Here is a 19853-nt window from a genome sequence, read left to right on the forward strand (position 1 = left end):
TGGAGGATACCAGGCTCGCCTTACCCCTGCTCAGCCAGCTACTCCGGTTTAGCCTGTGGGGGAGGTTGAAGAGGATTTGGAGGATACCTGGAAGTGGGTAATGTTTGTCGGAATCGACGAACATTACCCATCTTTCCTCATGCAGGGCTGGGTAATGTTCTTTTCGATGAACATTACCCACCCGTCTCACTCAGGGGTGTGTACGCCGAACATCATGCAACCTTCAATCACACAGGTGTGGGTAATGTTCCTTGAATTCACCTAACATTACCTAACCTTGCCTTAGTCAAGTGTGGGTAATGTTTTCTGAAATCGAGAAACATTACCCAACCTTCACTAACACAGCTGTGGGTAATGCTCCGTGTAATCACCGTACATTACCCACCCTTTCCTCACTCTGCAGTGGGGAATGTTTGTCGGAATCGACGAACATGACCCAATTTCCTCACGCAGGGCTGGGTAATGTTCTGGTGGACCAACATTACCCACCCGTCTAACTCAGGGGTTCATATGCCGAACATCACGCAACCTTCAATCACACAGGAAAAAAGAAACAAAGCAACCCCAAAAACAACATTGTGAACTGGCAGCATTCTTGCATCAGAATTTTTACATCAGACACGTTTGTTGGACAGGGAGCAACCCCAAAAACTCTCACAGAAAAGAAGCAAGCAAAATAAATAAGACAAAACGGTATGATTCCTTTTTTTCTAGAAAAGAAACAAAGCACTATATCATCTCCAGGAAAAAAGGAACAAACAAAAAAAACAAAGCTCTCAAAAGCACACTATCACTGGTCACTCGCAAGCACAAAATTCTGTGATGCAATGCACATGACTCCACGCGAAATGCTCGGCGCACTTGCTCCACCTGATGACAGCAACCGCATGCACATGCTCCACTACAATCAGCTCATCATCATTTACACCCTGCAAAATTGGCAACAGATCAGTTAGCTCAGACTGAGGGCAATTAACTGATAGTGGCCAAAACAAGGGAAACATCACTGCATCACAGATTCAGTGGAATTCAGAAGGGTTCAGTTTAGTCAATGGGGAGCTTCATCTGATTGAACCATACCTCTGCTACAGCAGTCAACACCATCTGAGCTAATCGTACTCCTTCCAAGGGATCCCCATCTTCCGGAGCTCCCTGAGGCTGCTAGCGATGTCTCGGATCAGCTCCTCGCCTGCCTTGCCATTTCTCAGCGAGTTCACGCTGTGCTCCAGGAAGCTCCGGTCCGCTTCCAGCGCTATCAACCTCCCACTGACTTCAGAGATCTCTTCTTCGAAAGAAGCCAGAACATTCTCACTGACCATGGCATGGTACTGCCCCTTTGGATCATGACCTTTGCCATGTTTCGAGTCCATGAATCTGTTGCCATCTCTTCCTAGATGCTTGTTGAATACCGAATCATCTGTTTTGCCGTCTTCATCGGCATCTTCATACGCATGCTCTCTGTCTCTGTCATCAAATGAACCTTCTTTGTCATCACTGAGCTTGGGTAATGGAACGTGCTTGCTATTGTTTGAGAATTCATGAAGCTTCTGTCTCAGCTTCCTCAAGCGTTTCGATATGTACGTCTTCTCGTCCTCAAAACCCGAGAGCGATTTAGATCTTGAGATGATAGAACCATGTTCTTTGGAACATGAAAGGCACATGTGGTCGCGTATTTCGTCGACGAGCAACTGATCTTTAAGTTTCATTTTGTAGCCTTCGATCTCAGCCTGGAGATCTTGAACTGTTTGAGCCACCTTCTGAAGGTCCTCTCTGTCGTACTCGCTTTGCTCTTCCATCATCCTCTGGTACTGCAAGGCTTCCATCTGCATTGATGCCTTCTCTTCCTGCAGTCTAGTGATCATGGCCATTGTTTGGTTTGCTGCTACAGCTGAAGCGTTTCTTTCTTCCTCCAAGTCCTTCCAAAGACGGCTTATCGACTTGCGGTCCAATTCAATTTGTTGCTTCAGTTGATCAATTGTGCACTCTCCTTCAGCTTCATTCACCATGCTCTCAGGGATACCTGAATAATTCCTATCAAGGGAGAGTGCTCTAGTGATATTCTGAAGTATGGCATGTTCATGTTGGTTCTGGACAGTAGGACTATCACAGTCAGGCGCCTGTGAAGCATTAGAAAGCTGTGACAACAATGACTTCAAATCTTCATGAACTTTAAAAGATTCCTTCCTTCTTGTTGTATCAGTAAATTCAGCTTTCTTTCCATCTGCTATGGTATCTGTTTTAGCTGATTTAGCGGCTACTGATAACTCCTCAGTAGAACTAAGAGCGTTGTGCCAAACATCATCTTCTGATTGATCTAATGAGAAAGAGAGAGCATTGTCAGCATATGAAAAGGGAAGAGTCATAAAGGCGGAAAGACACTTCGACATGTTTAATGATAAATTGGATAACTTAGACCTCTTGTGTCGGAATCTTCAGTAATCTGCTGCCCATTTTTTATGGTAAGATCAGTTGGCTGGAGGTTTGCCTTTCCATCATCTAGGATGTTGCCCAACTCTTCTGAATTTTCAAAAGGCTTAATGTCAGAACCATCATTCTGGACTAGTGTCAACTCAGACTGCTCAGGAATTTTCCCCTGTGAGTTGTCATATGGAGGCATGTCATCTGCAATCTTTGTTAGTGGATGCCTCATTGCAAAACCTTCCTTCAAATTATCATTGTAATCCTTTAGCAAATTTCCAACATTACCAACAGGCTGCCAGGGCTCTGATTCAGTATCAGAAGTCCTCAACTCACTGTATGCGGCATAATTGATCTCATCGATATTCTGATGATCTCTTGATACAACTCTGCAAATCCCCTCGATGCCAATTCCACTAGCTTTGCTTTGAAGAACGACAAAAGGATGAGACTTCACTTCCAATGGCCTCGAGCAGCATGAGCATATAGTTTCCTTCATGTCTTGTACTTCAGATGTATCATTCCCCGAAGTGAAGTTGTCTCTGCGACCTGCATTATCAATACCGACACCGAGTTTCCCTACCAAGGATCGGTATGTCTCAAGGCTTGACTTCTTGTCAGTAGCAAATGAAAGAAGGCAGGCCTCACACATACTGTGGACGTCAACAAGCTTTTGGTGGATGTGGCAAAATGCCCATGATGATGCTTCTGCCTTGTGAGAAGTGCACATAAGGTCGCAGTAAAAGCCCTTCTGCACCTTGCCCAAGACATGATCCAACCTTGTGCACATCGGGCACGGCGGTTGCAGCTTGCAAAGGCGTGCAAATGCTGTCACCAGATAGGAGAGTAGCCCCTCAAGCAGCAGCAGGAGCATCAAAATCCATTCTAGGACCGCTGAAGATAGTAGAGTAGAGAGATGATGATATCTCCAAGGTTTACCAGTACTTGATCTTGAAGCCATCGACTTGGGCTGGAAATTTGACACTGGATATATAGTTTCTCTTTCCTGGGACGATGATATTTTGGAGTCCTGCAAAAGATATTTTAAGGTTAGAGGCAAAACGATAGCCAAAACTGAAAACTCTGAAACTTACTTAAGACAAGTGGCAACCGCAGCACTACTAAAAGCCCTGTAGTTAGATTCAAATCGAACATACCAATTTAAATTTCCATTTCGAGGAGAGAATTAGTGTAGGAGGTTTTAGGATAGAACTTGTGATTCCATCCATGCAAAGAGGTCTCCTAAAGTAAAACCTAAGAATACACAGTAACACAAGATTTTTTTTTTTTGAAAAAAAAACTTCGACAGCCTACAGCTTTGGATGAAATCAGAGGCAACTCATGACCAGCTGCATACAAAACTGCGCAAGAACGCAAGAAATTCAGCTTGTACTGGATCAGCCACAAACCAACAGCAGGAACTCAATGAAAGACCAGTTCACACAACCGAAACTTCCAATCCTACTTTCCCAGTACAGAATACGATCAGGATCAAGCAAATCGAATTAGCTCAAGAACTCCCAATCGCATCAACGATTCAAGAAAGTGAAGATCAAACGGCTCATCTAACATACCTTCATCACATTTCTGAGGTGATCGTGGGTGTTCTTGGCTTCTTAGGATGGGAGGCAGGAATGAGGAAAGGAACAGCTTGCTCAGATCTCCCCCGCTCCGTGTCCCTGGAGCACAACTTGCCAACTACCATGGAACAAATAAACAAAACCGAAAAACAAGGATTTTACTTGCATCAATAAATTAATTAAAGGACATTGAAGAAGATATCAAATGGAGAAATTAAAGACGGGTACCACCCGGAATTCGTCATAACAGGCTGTGATAGTACAGAAGATTAGACAGAGAATAAATAAAGGAAGAGGCAAGCGAATGCTGATCTTCTCTCCTTTTTTTTCTCAATTTTTCAAAATAAACACTTTATTGGTGACTTTCTCAATTTTCGACTCAAATATGCCAACCTTTTTTGTCCATTTTATTTTCTCGCTCTTTGTCACAAAGTTAAAGGGTACCAGATTGATACCTTCCCAAATCAACCTTGACTCTGCCGCTGAAACGTGGGCCCATGTCATTAGACTCTACAACTTCCAGAAAATTCAGATAAAATTAGACATATTAGCTGGCTTCGAAAATGAGGCGTTAGTTGCACGCTCCTTCCAGCCTGTTTTTTGCTGCAATTTTCAGCAGTCAGTCCGGAATTCATACTCCTCTGCCTGATTTTTTTTTTTTTGCGGGTATCCTCTGCCTGAATTTCAATGTGAACTGGCCATCATTCGATGCCACGAACCACCATGAGTATTGGAGAACTGTCGGGCAAACTGCATTGCAACTGAAGTACGCGGCCTACACAAGACGAAGGCACAGAACTTCAGGATTTGCAGGCACCACAAACTCCCACAGGGTTTTCCAAACCTGGGGATACATCAATCAGAACAGTGCCATTCCAACAGCTATTCAGCTCACAGATTAGTTCAAGGGCTTCAAAGGACCAAGACATCGACTGACAGACTCCTTACAAAGACCCTCAAGTAATTTACAACGTCGAGCATCACATGGTCCCAGCAACAGAGTTCTTACAAGTACAGGGTGAATGAAAGAAAATGGATAAGGTCCAGCAGCGCGCACCGGCCTTGGCCCTACAGCCTTCTTTTGGTGGAGATGTCGGGTGTAAATTAAGAGCAAAATGCCATGGAAATGAAAATGGCTAAGAGTTAGATAATTAGGTTTGTACTGCGACAATCGCAGAGCTTGGCTGCTAAATGTTCTTCAAAGGGCCTTCAGCTCAGGCTTAACAGCTCTGGTTTTAGTCGCCACACCATTCTTCAGCGAGCATTGTACTCTATTAGCATCTTTAGAACTTCCAATGCTGTGACGATGCGTCCGGGCAGATGATGCACTAGTGTTTTTCCCCTCTGGTGTCTGTGCTGTATCACTGCAACTCTTTCTCCTTGAACTTGTAAACTTTGGTGATTTGGCACGAGTAGGAGGCACCTTGACAGAACAGAAGGCAAAACTCAAATTCACCACCAGAACCATCAATATATGGAAAAAAGTAGCTAAGTATACTAATATTTCACACAATATACTTCATGCTACAAGCAACAATCATGCATTTCAATCATTTGCACAAAAATCATAATGGGATATGAAATACTTCTTGCTCAGTTGCTCAAGTTAATTATACCCATGTTATTATTGGACAATTAGCTTGGTGTTAGGGGCAATTAAAAGGGCACAAAAGTCAGTCTCATTAAGCAGTATATGCACATTTCTCTCTTGGAATGATACTATACCCTAAAGAATATGTGACATACAATAAAATGATAACAGACAGACTTGCAGCTATAAGGTTTTAATTGAGGATTAGAAATACGACATAATGGAATTACCTTCTTAAGTTCAACCTTTGGTGGGGGGCCTTCTTGATAGAAGCTTGGCATGGGTTTTGCTCTAATGACCAATGACTTCCTTAGTTGTTTTAAAGCAGCTTCTTGCTCTTCCTACCCAGAAAAATGAACATAACGAGATTAGTTAAGGATAGATAAAAGGCAGCAATAGTACTTTTCATATCCACAAGACTAGACAATATATTAAAAAAATCTAGCACATGCACTTACTAAAGGAAAAGCACAGATGCATACAATCAATATAACTTGTCGATTAATTAAACGAAACAGTGTAAGATGGTCAATGGCATCAAACAACAAAATCTAACTCAGCACAACATTGAGTAGATGCATGTGATAGTAGATGGCATTCAACCAACCATATTTAAATGACACATCATTGATTAGATAATCACAACAACCATCTTAAATTCTTTATATATTATGTGCTGATCTTGCTTGTATACAACTTAGATGTACTTTTTTAACAAAATATTGAGATGTCAGATTGAAAAGACAGAAAATGTTTACAACAGTAAAAGGAAACTGTTACTGTTTAGATGTGATGAAACTATTAATTATATATGTGAAATTTAATATATCCCATGTTCCCACTACTTATATGTGCAAAAGGCTTTGACACCTCAAAAATCTCTGCCACCTACAGAGGAAAACTGAAAAAGAACAAGGGAAAGGAAGAAATAAGAGTAGCATGTAAGTAAAACAGATGGAAGGCCTATGTATGGCCAGTGAGAATCTTCCATGAATTTTGCAATTTTGTCATAAAGAAAAGGTAACATAAAGCTCCCTTTGAGTGTACTCAGAAATAACCCTATTTGAATAGGGCCTTTTATAGCTTTTTTCAAAACAACATTACCATATAGATCATTAGAACTAACAATACAAAACGCAAGTGACCTTACCTACTATTGGTTGCTTCAAACTCCCAAGAGACATATCAGATTTAAGAAGTTCTTACCTTTTTCCTTGCCTCAGCCTCATCCTTCTCTGCTTCCAAAGCCTTATGTTTCTCTTCTAGTTTTGTGTAGAACTGGATAATTAACAACATGGTGACTACCAATAATTGATATAAATTAACCAACCATCTGGAAATAATGCAAGCAATTATATGCAGACCTCCCTCCTCTTGTCAGCACGGTTAGCACACACAAATGAAGGGGGAACAGGGACAGTTGTCTTAGTCCTGCCAGCTCTTGTGGATGTTGTAGTTCTTTGTGCAGCTCAGGAAAAGGACCAGATGAAACTCAGAGTGCTTCCAAATTCATTTATTTCCAAATTTAAACAATTAACTGAGAACAAATGCATCATTTTGACAATGCTTGCCGTGTGCATAACAAAATATTGCCAATTGAGAAGACACAGGATCATGCTTTCAAGTTCACATAAGATTCATTATGTAAATGTTCATCATTTAATTACATATTCAACGGGAAACAACAAAGAATTCAGTGCTTAGTTAAGAAAAACCAGTATGTAATTTTCTGGTTATCTTTGAACATGAAGATTTAAATATATTATTATTCCATCCTTATGTAACTAGGTGCGAAAAGTTAGAAGCTCATTTTCATAATCTTAAAATATCAGCTGCATAGCTACGGAACATTACAAGAAAAAGGAAAAGAAGCTCAACAAATCTAAGTAGACAGAAAAAGGATACGAGGAAGTCACAGAACACGAGTCCTCTTCCTGAGGGTGAAATGTCTGCTCAGGCTGCAGAGTCTTCCTAGGTGCCACTGGTGTACTCTGAAATAAATAGCCAGAGTAGTTCTGTTAGTATAGTTTCCTTTTCTTAAAAGTTTACTGGATATTTTCAGACAAAGAGAAGAAATGAGATGTGTCCCCAATTAATTTAGATAAAATAAACGGATTCAGTTTTGAACAACAAATTTAAGATGCTCCCATGTGATAGAAAATTTCAACGTGGAGATCGAAAGACCTGTGTCTGATCAGATAGCTTCCATGCATAAGATAGAATACATATGATGTTAGCTAGTAAGAATTACAATGTCTAACAATTGCACAATAGATAATAGGCCATAACAAAAACTTGCTAGGTAATAACAGCTCAAGACAAGTGGTAAATAATGTAGCATTGTAATGAGATATATGCAGATGGCCATGTCCATACCTTCTTTGTCATGCTTGCTGGAGAGATGCTACTTTTATCACCGGATTTTTCCTTATTGATGGATGGACTAGACACACCACCATTTCCTCCAGAAGACCTTCTTTGAGTAGAAAGGGAGAATGGTTGGGGAACAACACGTTTAGGCCTCTCTGATCCAGAACTTGCAGACTTCGCTGGGGACTTGGGGGGAGCAGACTGCTCTTGATCAATCAACTTCAATGATTCTTGATTTACACACTTGTCTTCCTGTGTGTCCCCTTCCACATTCGGGTCCTTCACAGAACTAGTCACTTGGTCTTCCGGGCTATCATCATCATGATTGCCACTAGTGGCTTCGTCGCATCCATCAGTGTTGCTGTCACCATTTGGATGGCATATAACAACATCTGATTCTTCGTCTGTAGAAATTTCCACAGCCTCTTTCACGATTGGACTGCAGAAAAAGATATTAATATAGAATAAATAGACATAGGTTGGCAGCTGGAGTCACATGTGAATTCAAATAGATGAGAAGAATAATTATACAGTACGTAATATAACTGACGCAGCTGGCTCGCGCCACCGTCATGGACAAAAAGAACATATATAAACAATTTCACCACAAATAACATGTCACCTACATTAGAAATACTGAAATCAATGTTATCATGTAACTGAAGGACGTTAGCTCGTTCTTTTAGAGCATTCTGGCAGAAGATTACCTACACACATATACTCAGCTATAAACAAGATGGCAGTTGACATATTTGGCGGTCTTTGAGGTATGCAACCACATAGGTATACCCGGCAACAAAACTAGTTGTCCAAATTGAACACATTTGAACTGCATAGCCCCAGGAAAAGTAAACATTGAATAATTTGGTGCGTACTTTTCTAGAGAAATTCACTACACGCTTATTCACTTATGTGCCTAATGCAGGTAATAACAACCATGAGCTGCATCCAAATAGTCCAAGAAATTCGTAATGGGTGTCCAGGAATTGACCATAAACATCAGAAGATGTCAACTCCATATGAGGATTAAAAGATCATTGGATATGCAATAAAGGAAACAAGTAAGACAACTCAGAAAACCCTAGCAGCAAACCACAGATAAACTATATCAATTGCCTGAAACCTTAGAACCTCAAATCAGATGTCTAAGAAATGCGACATGAAATATTTGAAGTTGTTCCTGCAGGTTTAGAAACACATCCATAAGAAATTTCAACATATAATTAATGGTTTCAGCATGTTCAACAAGATGGGGCAAAAAGGTTCAAATTTTGGTTCTTCAAGAAGAAAAAGCTCATATCAAAAATTTCCTGGTTGGTCATCCCCCACCAGTTCCCCACATTGACATAAATTTCTGAAAGAAGCACACATTGGGCCTCTTGATTTGCTTGGGGGAAGCTACTGTCCGTAATAATCTTGTACTAAACTTGGTACAAACAGCAGCAGCAATGAGGGAGACAATGCAATAAGGACTAGGAAACCAGCGATTTATAGCGACTCATCCAGAAACATGCCAAACACTCACCCTTCTATTTCGCCGCAAGCTACACATCTGCAAGGTCAAGCTATGTCCTAGAACAACCAAACCCTACCTAGCTCGCCAGCCTAGACAAAGTAAAAAAGCCACCAAAAATCACCAAAAATCACGTGAATCGCGGAGACCTCTACCAGATCTACCAATCAGCTAAACGATGAGCTCCAGCGCCAGCATTGCTGCAAGAGGACACACCCACACCAAATCCTCCGAGACAAAGGGAAACGAACAGAATGCAGCTGAAGGCGAGTTGCATTACGCGCTTTCGGGCCCCTTGTTGGTGAGATCCCACCGCCGGCGCGCCGCCGCCGGATCCCCGCCGCCCTCGCCGCTGGCCGCCATCGAGTGACAGGGCAGCGCGAGCCCGCCGCTCTACTCGCAGCGTAGCTCCCCCGCTCCGGAACCCGAGACCCTCCGCGTACGCCTCCTCACCGCCGGGACCCCTCCAGTCACGGAGGGTGGCGGCGCCGTCGCCTCCGCCTCCCTCGCCGCGCAGCCGCGTGTTGTGGAATGCGTTTTTTTTTCCTTCTCTTGGGGGCTCGCTCTCGCTGTGTGTGTGTGTGTGGCTCCCCCGTGCACGAGGGGTCGGTGCTTCATTGAGTAGTTCAGCGGGAGGACCGAGGAGTGAGCCGTGGTGGCCGGTTGGGCCCACACGTAAGTGACGGCCAAACCCCCTACTTGAAAACGTCGACGCTCCAACCAACAGTAAAAAATCCAACGGCATAAAGCCATAAACTATCCGTTTTTCACATTGCAGGCAGGTGGTTCCGTGATTATTACATCTTGTAAAAGCTCAGCCGGTAAATCTGCTGGGCAGCCGCTGCGGCATCATCGTCAAGCTGGAGCTCAGAGCAATTTTGACCAGCACCGCAGAGGATCCGAGCCCGTCGAGCTGGGGAAGACGATGGCCGACGACGGCGACCGGCCGGCCGGTCGGTCGGTCACACGGAGCGTCCGGTCCCCGTTCGCTGCAGCTGCTAACATCGGATGCTTGTACCTGACAGTTAAGCCGGTCAACCGTAAGCCTCACCGCACAGCGTCTCCCTAATTAATCGGTTCCGGACGTGCTCCGAGTATTTAATGAATAATACAGTTTGGCCCACGACGTGTTCGGTAGATGCTCTGCATGTAGTACTATTTTTTTTTCTGATGACAAGCTCCGTTTGCAACGAGAAATCGAAGTTCCTCGCGAGGATTCGAGATGTTTGCACGGAATTTGTGTGAGATCTATCCCCGGTTTGAAGGGATTTTTGCATGATGTATTGGAGATGGCAGTGTTAACTTCCAGGCGTTGTTTTTCCTCTACGGGTCGAGTCAGTCGCAAGGGGAACCGTGATGCTTTATTGCATACCAATATACAGGTGAGGAGTGGCAATTAACCTTTGATGACGGCTTATCTACTTGGATTATTACAAAAAGGAAACTCTTTACACAAAAGCAAAGCTTATGTTTCCATTGGCGCTACCTTATGGTACAATCTATTGCTAACTTTAGCTCCTTTAAAGCAAACGGTTCGTGCATGGCAGGCAAATGTATTGCGGAAAGAAACTTGATGGTGAAGCCTGAGCTACCATAGGAAGTTTAACCTTTTCGCGTCGCATTTTCCTCCGAATTCATGTGGGAGTTTTAACCGTTTTCCACGAAATAGGGTGAGCTTTATCTCCCAGCAAAAGAGCTCTTCTGCTGCAGAGTGCGGACACTAGCGTGAGAGCGCACACTTTATCAACTCAATTGGCTCGGAGTTCACTTACACAAAAGAAAGTGTAAATTTGCAAATCATTTGGAATAAGCTATTCTTAGCTTTCACTAACTTGCTGCCGGGTTTTGCGGTTTTCCGCATGGAACATGCATGCATGGCAAGCTGCCAAGCTCTCTACAGCAGCGACTGCTTGCGCATGTGCATGTCTTTACCTTGCGCGGCGGCTCTCGACGGCTGAATTAGCCGCTAGTTTCGGCTCCAACTCCAACTCCAGAATGGGCTAGATGTCACGCTGGGCCGGCCGAGATGACGACAAGAGCATCTCGTCGTGGACCCAAAGGGTATGTTTCAGCCTGGCTAGGCCCACGGAGCCGAGTCCTCGAAAACCCTAGCTAGCTAGGTTTCGGTTCACGATGACTCCCCGTTGGCTCGGCGCGGCGCGGCGCGTCCTTTTACCATGCCGGCACGGCACCGGCCGCCTCAGATCATGGTCCCCTGCGCCGACCGCGCTCGTCTCCTCGTCGAGTTCCGCCAGACGGCTGCGCTCGAACGGCACATATCAAAGCTCGTCAACCACCGCAAGCACATGTCATCTTCCGTCGAATGCTGCGTGTGCTCGATCTTCCCTCTAGCCGTCTAGCGGCCGTTATGGGAACCGGATGCTTCTGCTCACACGAGCGCGTACTTTTATTTTGCCGTGCACCGGATCCCAGTGACCTTGGCCTCGCCGTGTCGTGCGTGACATAGCATAGCTTACCGCACGTCTCGCAAGAATCGGGTTGGGTCGACCGTTGGCTCGTCCTGTCTGAAGCAAGCATGGAGCCTGGTGACTGATGTGCACGCTGTGCAGCTGTATTGGATCTGAATCTCTGATCGATTCCAACAGGTAGAGACTCGCCCGATGAGTGTATGTTCCGTGACTTCGCATGGGCGCCACGAGCGATGCATAGCTTTCTGCCAAGTTGAGAGAGTTGAGACAGGAGAAAAGGCAAGCCAGAAGCCACAGTCGCTTGAACACTCGAACAACGTTTTCGACGAGAGTGACGAGTCCTATAACCAGTGTGTGACGCGTCCTCGACGAGCTCGCGGCGGCTCTGTCAGCGTGGCATGGCCACTGGGCAGTGGGCACTAGACCGGGTTCTAGCGCGGAAACGGAAGAATCAGGGACGGCACTGAGAACAATGAGCTGCACGGAACGCCGGCGAGCGCGCCGCAGCAAAACCGAAAGAGATTTTATTATATTTGAAAAAGAAGAAAAACGCAAAAGATGCAAGACGATGCGAACCAAAAAGGGGAAAAAGGAGGGTGCACCAGGGGTCAAAAGATGAAAGTTCCACAGCAAAAGAGGCGCCCGCTCTACTCCTGCTTCTGTGCAGCTCTGTCAGCTCCTGTAGGACGCTCGGCGGTTACTCGCAGCGAATCTTTACGCTCCCCTCCCCTGCCCGGGTTTCCGGTCCTATTCAAAAGCCGTTACCACCACGTGTCAGAGAAATGCACGGCCACGACATATACTAGGCCAATGGGCCTCACCAGAGGAGAACGCACGATTGCACGAACGACGACGACTTGAGGCGCGGCCCGCAATGATTTGCACTGTTTCAGCCCAATAAACACAAGAGTATACAGCTTGCGCTAATCTTGCCAGGCATAAAGCCCATCATTACCAATCTTATCCGAAACGGTTGTAAAAAATCAGCGATTATAATTAAAGGCCATTTATACAGCTCATAAAGCCACGTAGGCACTACGAGACGTGGGGCGAAAGCAACACGCAAAATTGGAGAGGAAGGAAGGATGCTGTACAAGTTGGTCACGAAATGCACACCAAATCATTCTATTTCAGATCTGGAATTCAGATCAGATCAGGCCAGAGCCAAAACAGCAGCCACCAGTACAGTAAATTAGCAAAGGTAAGGTAATTTCTCGACAAATACTATCACCACATGATAAACTTTAACAACACAATGCGGACCTCAACTCCCCATCACCAGCTACAGAAATACAACACCTAACAAACACGTCGTCATCGTCGTCGCCTTCGTCTTTTCACCATGGGTACGCAATGTCCAGTGTACCCCCGCTTCCATATCAAATTTACAAGCTAGTACCCCTGACTCGCCCTCGACTAAGGAAAAAGGAAGAGAAGAGAAAGAGAAACAGCTAGGAACCAAACAAGAACGAAACCCTAGATTCCTCGACGCCGAACAATCTACTTCTTCGCCTTCCGGGCCGGCACCTTCCTCGCCGGGGCTGCCGCCTTCTTCGCTGGAGCAGGCTTCTTGGCAGGGGACTTCTTCGCCGCGGCGGCGGGTTTCTTGGCCGCCGGAGCCGCCTTCTTCCCCGGAGTGTCCTTGGCCGACGTCTTGGCGGCCTTGGCGGGGCGGGTCGTCCGGGACGGGGCGGGAGCGGCCTTCGTCTTGGCAGCGGGCTTCGGCTTGGCGGCAGCACCCTTCGGCTTCGGCTTGGCTGCGGGCTTGGCCTTCGGCTTGGCGGCCGGTTTGGGCTTGGCAGCTGGCTTGGCGGCTGGCTTCGGCTTCGCAGCGACTGCCTTCGGCTTGGCCGCGGGCTTGGCGGCCGGCTTCGGCTTGGCGGCTGGCTTCACCTTGGCGGGGGCCTTGGCCTTGGGCTTGGCGGCGGCCTTGGGCTTCTTGGCGCCGGCCTTGGGCTTCGCCTTGGGCTTCGCGGCTGCCGGCTTCGCCTTGGGCTTGGGCTTGGGCTTGTCGGCGGCCGGGGCGCGCGCCGACGGCAGCTTGTAGGAGTTCTTGACCTTGGTGAGCTTGCCGCCGGCGACGAGCTTCTTCAGTTGCACCAGCAGCAGCTTGCGGAAGTTGGGCGGCAGCTTGTCCTTGTGCTTGTCCTCCACGAACTTGGCGATCGCGTACTGGCTGGAACCCGTCCTCTCCTTGAGCGACGTGATCGCCTCCGAGATCATCTGCGCACCAACGACCGTACGGAATCCGTCAGATCCAGACGCCACGAAATCCAGCAACGAAAAGCAGCAGAGCAAGGACGGGGAAACGCGTTCAAGGGAGGGTTTTGGGGGAGCTCAATTACCTCAGCGTACGGCGGGTGGGTCGGGTTGGTGCGCTTCCGCGGCGCGGCGGCCTTCTTAGCCTTGGCCGGCTTCGCGTCGGCGGCGGCCGCCGCCGGGGCCTCGGCGGCGGCGTCGGGGGCCGCCTCCGCCAGCGGTACCGGAGCGTCAGCCACTTCGGTCGCCATCAATGCACCTCAACGAGGAAGGAGAGCTCGCTCGCGCGCGTGCGTGCCGAGGAAGAGGAGAGAGAGAGAGAGAGAGCTCGGTGATGGTGGGTGAGAAGGTCCGGGCGGAGGAAGCGGTGCTTAAATAGTGGAGGCGACGAGACGACGAGGAGAGCCCAACGCCGCGCGCTGATTGGTCGGGAGGGCCTCGCCTCGGATCGCCCCCTCAGCGCCCCACATTGAACTTGGACCGTCCGATCCTGTCACATCCAACGGTCACTACCGCGCCTCCCCCGGTGCCGCGGATTGCTGCCCCGCAGCCGGCCGCCGGGCTCGCGAACTGGACTCAGAGTGTGCTTCTCCTCCCGATTTGCGACCGAATATCTCCCCGCCTGATCAACCGACACGTATGAAATTTCGCAGACTCGTAGCCACGTAACATAGCTTTCAAACTAGTGTGATATTTCTGTATTTGGTTTGGTATACTGGGAGATATTGGCTCGGGAATCCGAACTGGTCCGGACGGCGCCTTTGTGTGAGTTTGGACGGGATTTCCGGCCGGCGACACGGGGTGCGCCGGCGAACAATCCGGTCTGCCGGCGTGGGCGCGTAGCAGGCTAGCAGAGGAAGCCGGCGAGCTCGGAATCTCGCCGAACCGACGCCGTTTCGATGGGCTACGACCGGTCGGAACGCGACCCAACTGACACACCTCGGAGCACCCTCGCTGGACCGTGTGCAAGTTCCGGCCACGTTTGTGCCCTCCACCGGCGCCGCCGCCGGCCGGCTCGCCGGAGCGCCGCCGCCCTCCGCCGCGGCGGTCCATGCGCAAGACGCCCCCGCAGCTGCATTTGCGTTGCCACGCTCGGATTCGGGCCAGTTTGATCGGGAGCGATTAAAGCTGGTTTGCTGCCGTTGGGGAAAGCATACCTGGTGGCACAAGTCATCTCGTGAGGCCAATTCTGTTCGTGAAATTCATCTTCTGCTCAGAGCACACCACGATTTGCATGGATTTCGTTTTGGAAAGATGAACTGGGTTGAATCTTTGTGAGTTCTTGTTACTGATGTGACGAAGGAACCTGTCCAGGAAGAGGTCAAAGCAGGCAGGGGCGTAGTACTCGTGCCTGAGTGGAACGGGCTGGTGGTCAAATCGACATCCCAATACACAAAAAGTTTATACTAATTCTCTGCTCTCGGAAGCGTACAATCTTACGCCCCAACTGGTCAAGGACTATTGCCCAAAAAAGTTTAGAAGTTTTGAACCTGGGGGTAATCCTGTTTCACCAAACGGGAACTTGGAGCTGGGTGTGGGTGTGTGGTCTCGGTTCACCATGAACCTGGGCAGCCTTGGAACGGACGGGCACACGAGAACTCGCCTCTCACGCAGCTCAGGAACATCACAAAAACAAGCTGCGAAACTGTGATCGTGAGTCAGATCGACGAGCAACACATGATCGTGGCAGATGAACACAGGGATGGACTAGGGATCGTTGCAACGGCGGCTAGGGCTGTACAGGTGTATCGTCGCCTTCGGCTGGTCCGTGTGCACCGCGCGGCACGCCATGGAAGCTTGGGTGTGGCCATGCAGTTTTTTGTTGTGTCATCGATCGTCCATGGAGTTTATCTCAAGTCGCATGGTAAGTTCACTGATCAGTAATTACCGTGGTGAAATGCTAATGACCTTTGCCTGGTCCATCGGTTTTGGGCTGCTGCACAGGACGGGAACTGGGTGTTGCTGGCGCAGATAGCACTCGAGCTATACGTGGTTGACCGTTCCATCATGCCACTCTAGGCTCGATCGATCTAAAAAGAGGCATGGCTACATCTTATCTTTTGCTATCCATTCTAGCATCTTAGCACAAATTGTTGTTAAAGATAAAATAAACTTGTCCCAAAACAACTAGTCTTTCGGGACTGGTTCGACAAATTCACCAAGAATTTGATGGAGTTGTCAATCAAGGAACCAGTAGTAGTAGCAGGCTAGCAGCTAGCATTTGGAATTTTGGATGGATCACCGAGCAATCCATCACCCGCCGCCGCTGATGGTGCAGGCCGGTGGCAAGGTGAAAAAAGAAATGGGGCGCTCGCTGGGAACGCTGGTTCGCCGTGTCCTGTGATTTCGGGACTCGATCGCCTCTCCCGGGTTCTTCGATGTAGCCTCTGATTTCGACGGCCAATTCACCGTAGAAAACCACACGAAATAGCAGATCGATCTGCGGCAAAGGTAAACGACTGCAGGAACTGGGCAGATCTTGCGAGTTCTGTGACTATGCGCTGAAAGAGTTCTTGGAAAGTACTGTTGCCTGTTGCCTTGAGTGACAAGGACGTCGCGGGGAGGAGATGAGGAGCGGAGGCGGTGCGAGACCGGCCGGCGGCCGCTGGTTGTTGCTACTATTCCAGGAGCTTTCTGGCCACAACTTTGCACTGGCTGCGACATCATCGTGGGCTTTTTCATGTTATGGCTGTGCATACGTGACAGGGTAGGCATAATCGACCCGGACGCAGCGATGAACTGGTGATACGTGCACACGCGGCCTGTCGATTTTTATTCGGTGATCCATGAGGCAAATTGACATTCCATTACATGGTATATGTGCCTGAAACTTCAAATTTGTCTACTTTCACATGCGTACAATCTTACGTTCCAAATGGCAAATGGTCAAGGACTACTCGATGAAAAGTTGAGAGTTTTTAAGTTGGGGCGAGACCAGTTTTACCGAACTGAGAATGGAACGGGTGCACGGAGTGTGTGGTCTCGGTTCACCATGAACCTGGAGAGCCTTGGATCGGGACGGGCGGGCACACGAGAACTCACTTGTTGCGTAGCTCAAACATCACGCAAACACATTCCAAGAAGCAAACAGCTTCAGAATTCAGATCTGGGCGCTACAAACGGCTAACGGCACATGATCACGGCAGACGAACGCGCACGGATCATGGATCCGGTGGTCTCGATCGGCAGCTGCTAGAGCTGCACAGGTGTATCATCGTCACTCACCCCGGCTCGTCCGTGCACCGTGCTCCAGGCCGACAGCCATGGAGTTTAGGAACCGAAGATCCTCGTGATACGTGATGAAATGCTAAGCATCTTGTATGGTTCATCAGCTATAGCTCTGGGCAGGCAGGATAAGATCGGAATTGGCTGCTGGCGCAGATAGCACTTGAGCTACACCTGGTTGACTGTTCCATGTCATCTTCACCATTGGCTCGAGCATCACTCCCCTTCCCCCTACTGCGTAGTCTAGTATACACAGCGAACACAGAGAAATTCCGCTCAAGCAACTGCTATCCTGCACATGTTCCAGCAAAGGTTTGTATCCTTGCTGGAACAGCACGGAAAAGATCGAGCTTCTCGCCGATCGATCGATAGAGACGCGTGAGTGGAGAAAAAATTAAAGGTGCCAGACAAACATTTGCCTGTTCAAGAATTTAGCGATTTATCCTAATTTTTCATTATCCACGGAAGCATACTAGTAGCTAGCTATGACTACAATAATTAAGTATGCAACGGCAATACACAAAAGCAAATAGTTTGTAAAAGTGGTCAGCGTATCTTATCCATTTAAATTTCACTACGCGATTCTTCACTGTATATATCGTGATCTTCATTACAATCTCTCTCAATATGAGACAAGAAATTAAATCAAAAATAGTTTAGGAGATATGACTTAGGGAAATAGAGCTTGCTATGATCTGAGTTCAAGGAGGAACATTAGAGCAGGACGTATCGTTAATGTTGCCCTCCTCCGTCGCGGCCGCGGCCACCTTGCTGCCCGCCATCATTGGCGTGATGGTGTTGTTGCAGAGCTAGAGTTCGCAGCACTGGGCGCCGGACCGCCGGTGCCGAGTCTGCTGCGATTGTGAGATTGGAAAAGAAACATCGCTCGAGTGAGATCTTGGTGCCTTGACGAGCGGTTGTGTGCATTCGGTAGTTAGGTTTAGCCCCTGCATCCTGCTAACCTTGGGCTGACAAAGGAGTAGTAATAAACATTTTTTTTTTGTTGGGGGTGGCCATGGCCCCTGCCGGCCACCCCCCAGTTCCGCCACCGCTTGTATCTGTGCAGGGGTACTAGCTATGTGTTCTCGTTCCATCACAGAGCGCGCACATCACAATTCACAAGCATCAGAGATGGAACAGGGCACGGTTGGGGGAAATGGAAACCAGAGAGGCAAGTGGCTCGCGCTTGCAAAACACAACCAGCCAGCGATCAGGTTGGCACATCCGGCCTCGGCACCGCCGTGAAGCAATGGTGGCACACATTATTAGGCAGCGGCCATGATCCACAACGTTTGCAACTTACTGTCACCTGGAATATAAGGAAGGAGAGCACTGCCGCCCGGTTTTCGACAACAAACCTCCCAGCCCTCTGCAGCTTCCCGGTCGCATCAAAAAGGACATCGACCTTTTCCAACAGGCTAGTGTGTCATCGATCTGTTTGGTGCGCCGCGCCGGATCTTTTTTTCAGCTTTGCTTTGCTTCTTTTTCCCCTCATCCTCTGACCAAAAACTTATGTAAATAACTGCTCTTCTCTGCTTAAAAACACACACGAGAGAGCAAACCGAGAGGAGGAGTTGGTTGCTTCAGAAGCGTAACGGGGGTGGAAGGCGGCGGGACGAGCCCGTGAACTTGCAATGGACGGTATACGATCACAGCAGATGATGAACATACCGATGGAGTTCTTCGGGGACTAAAGCTCCTAGTGATGTTCTTGGCAGCTAGCTGGGGGCTAGTGTTGTACAGTGTATCGTCGATCACCATTGCATGGAAGCTGATTGCTTTGCCGTTCCACATCAATGGATGAGTTTGTGGGTCTCAAGCTCCGAATGATCCGTTCGCTAATTATAAGCTGTGCCTGTGATGGAATGATCCATCACATGCTGATTATTGTGGTAACAGCCTGCGAATTTTCGAACTCGGCAGGTAGCAGTTCGCGAAAAATCTTGTGTTATACTATATCCCAGTTTTCTGGCGAAACGGCACCGATAGAGAACCTGGCAGATCGATGGAGATGCGTGGCAGTGGTTGGGGACCTCGGGTCGACAAAAGCAAGCACTACTCCGTTCTTGGAATCCAGAATTTCGACGCTCCTCGCCGCAGAAACTACGAAATTTGCACGGATAATCTGCAATCCCATCCCTGAAGACATCACCGGGAGGCCACCCGTGTTGCTGTTATTGCAGCTGGTGCTGTCTATCCACAGCTAGCCCACGGCACAGCCCTGCGCATGTAGGCGGCTGCGTCATCTTGCAACCCCTCCATCGTGCTATGGGCGTGCGCAGACGTGACACGCAAAGCACAAAACCTAGCAAGCAGCGCAACATTTTCCGTGATTCGAGGGCCTGGACTCGCAGAGGCAGCCACCAGTGGACGAACGAATTTGGGAGGATGAAACGAATGGCACTCGTTGCCACACATATGGCTCTGACAGCGTCGCCTCGCAGAGAAAACTGCTCGAATAGTGTTAG

The 19853-nt window shown here is 48.0% G+C and overlaps 3 protein-coding genes across 4 annotated transcripts; all 3 read right to left on the reverse strand.

The window, feature by feature from the left end:
• Positions 1–572: 572 nt before the first annotated feature.
• LOC101761732 (probable myosin-binding protein 6) lies at positions 573–4362 on the reverse strand. 2 transcript variants are annotated; one of them, XM_004981357.4, is made up of 5 exons: positions 4227–4314; positions 3993–4116; positions 2416–3448; positions 1081–2314; positions 573–929 (listed from the first exon to the last, which is right to left on the reverse strand). In XM_004981357.4, the coding sequence occupies exons 2-4, from the start codon at positions 3996–3998 to the stop codon at positions 1110–1112; spliced, it is 2244 nt and encodes a 747-aa protein (XP_004981414.1). In that variant the 5' UTR covers positions 3999–4116; positions 4227–4314; the 3' UTR covers positions 573–929; positions 1081–1109. The 2 variants fall into 2 exon arrangements, with proteins under 2 accessions (XP_004981414.1, XP_004981413.1); XM_004981356.3 differs by having other exon boundaries at positions 3993–4362.
• Positions 4363–4849: 487 nt separating this feature from the next.
• LOC101762423 (protein WVD2-like 1) lies at positions 4850–10073 on the reverse strand. The gene is made up of 7 exons (XM_004981358.3): positions 9753–10073; positions 7966–8398; positions 7495–7580; positions 6954–7047; positions 6796–6867; positions 5820–5930; positions 4850–5421 (listed from the first exon to the last, which is right to left on the reverse strand). The coding sequence occupies exons 1-7, from the start codon at positions 9833–9835 to the stop codon at positions 5197–5199; spliced, it is 1104 nt and encodes a 367-aa protein (XP_004981415.1). The 5' UTR covers positions 9836–10073; the 3' UTR covers positions 4850–5196.
• Positions 10074–13010: 2937 nt separating this feature from the next.
• LOC101762820 (histone H1) lies at positions 13011–14500 on the reverse strand. The gene is made up of 2 exons (XM_004981359.4): positions 14247–14500; positions 13011–14124 (listed from the first exon to the last, which is right to left on the reverse strand). Exons 1-2 carry the CDS (start codon positions 14409–14411, stop codon positions 13402–13404), a joined length of 888 nt encoding a protein of 295 aa, XP_004981416.1. The 5' UTR covers positions 14412–14500; the 3' UTR covers positions 13011–13401.
• Between the last annotated feature and the right edge of the window lie 5353 nt (positions 14501–19853).

Source organism: Setaria italica, chromosome IX (genome assembly GCF_000263155.2).
Source record: "Setaria italica strain Yugu1 chromosome IX, Setaria_italica_v2.0, whole genome shotgun sequence".
NCBI classification, from domain to species: Eukaryota; Viridiplantae; Streptophyta; class Magnoliopsida; order Poales; family Poaceae; genus Setaria; species Setaria italica.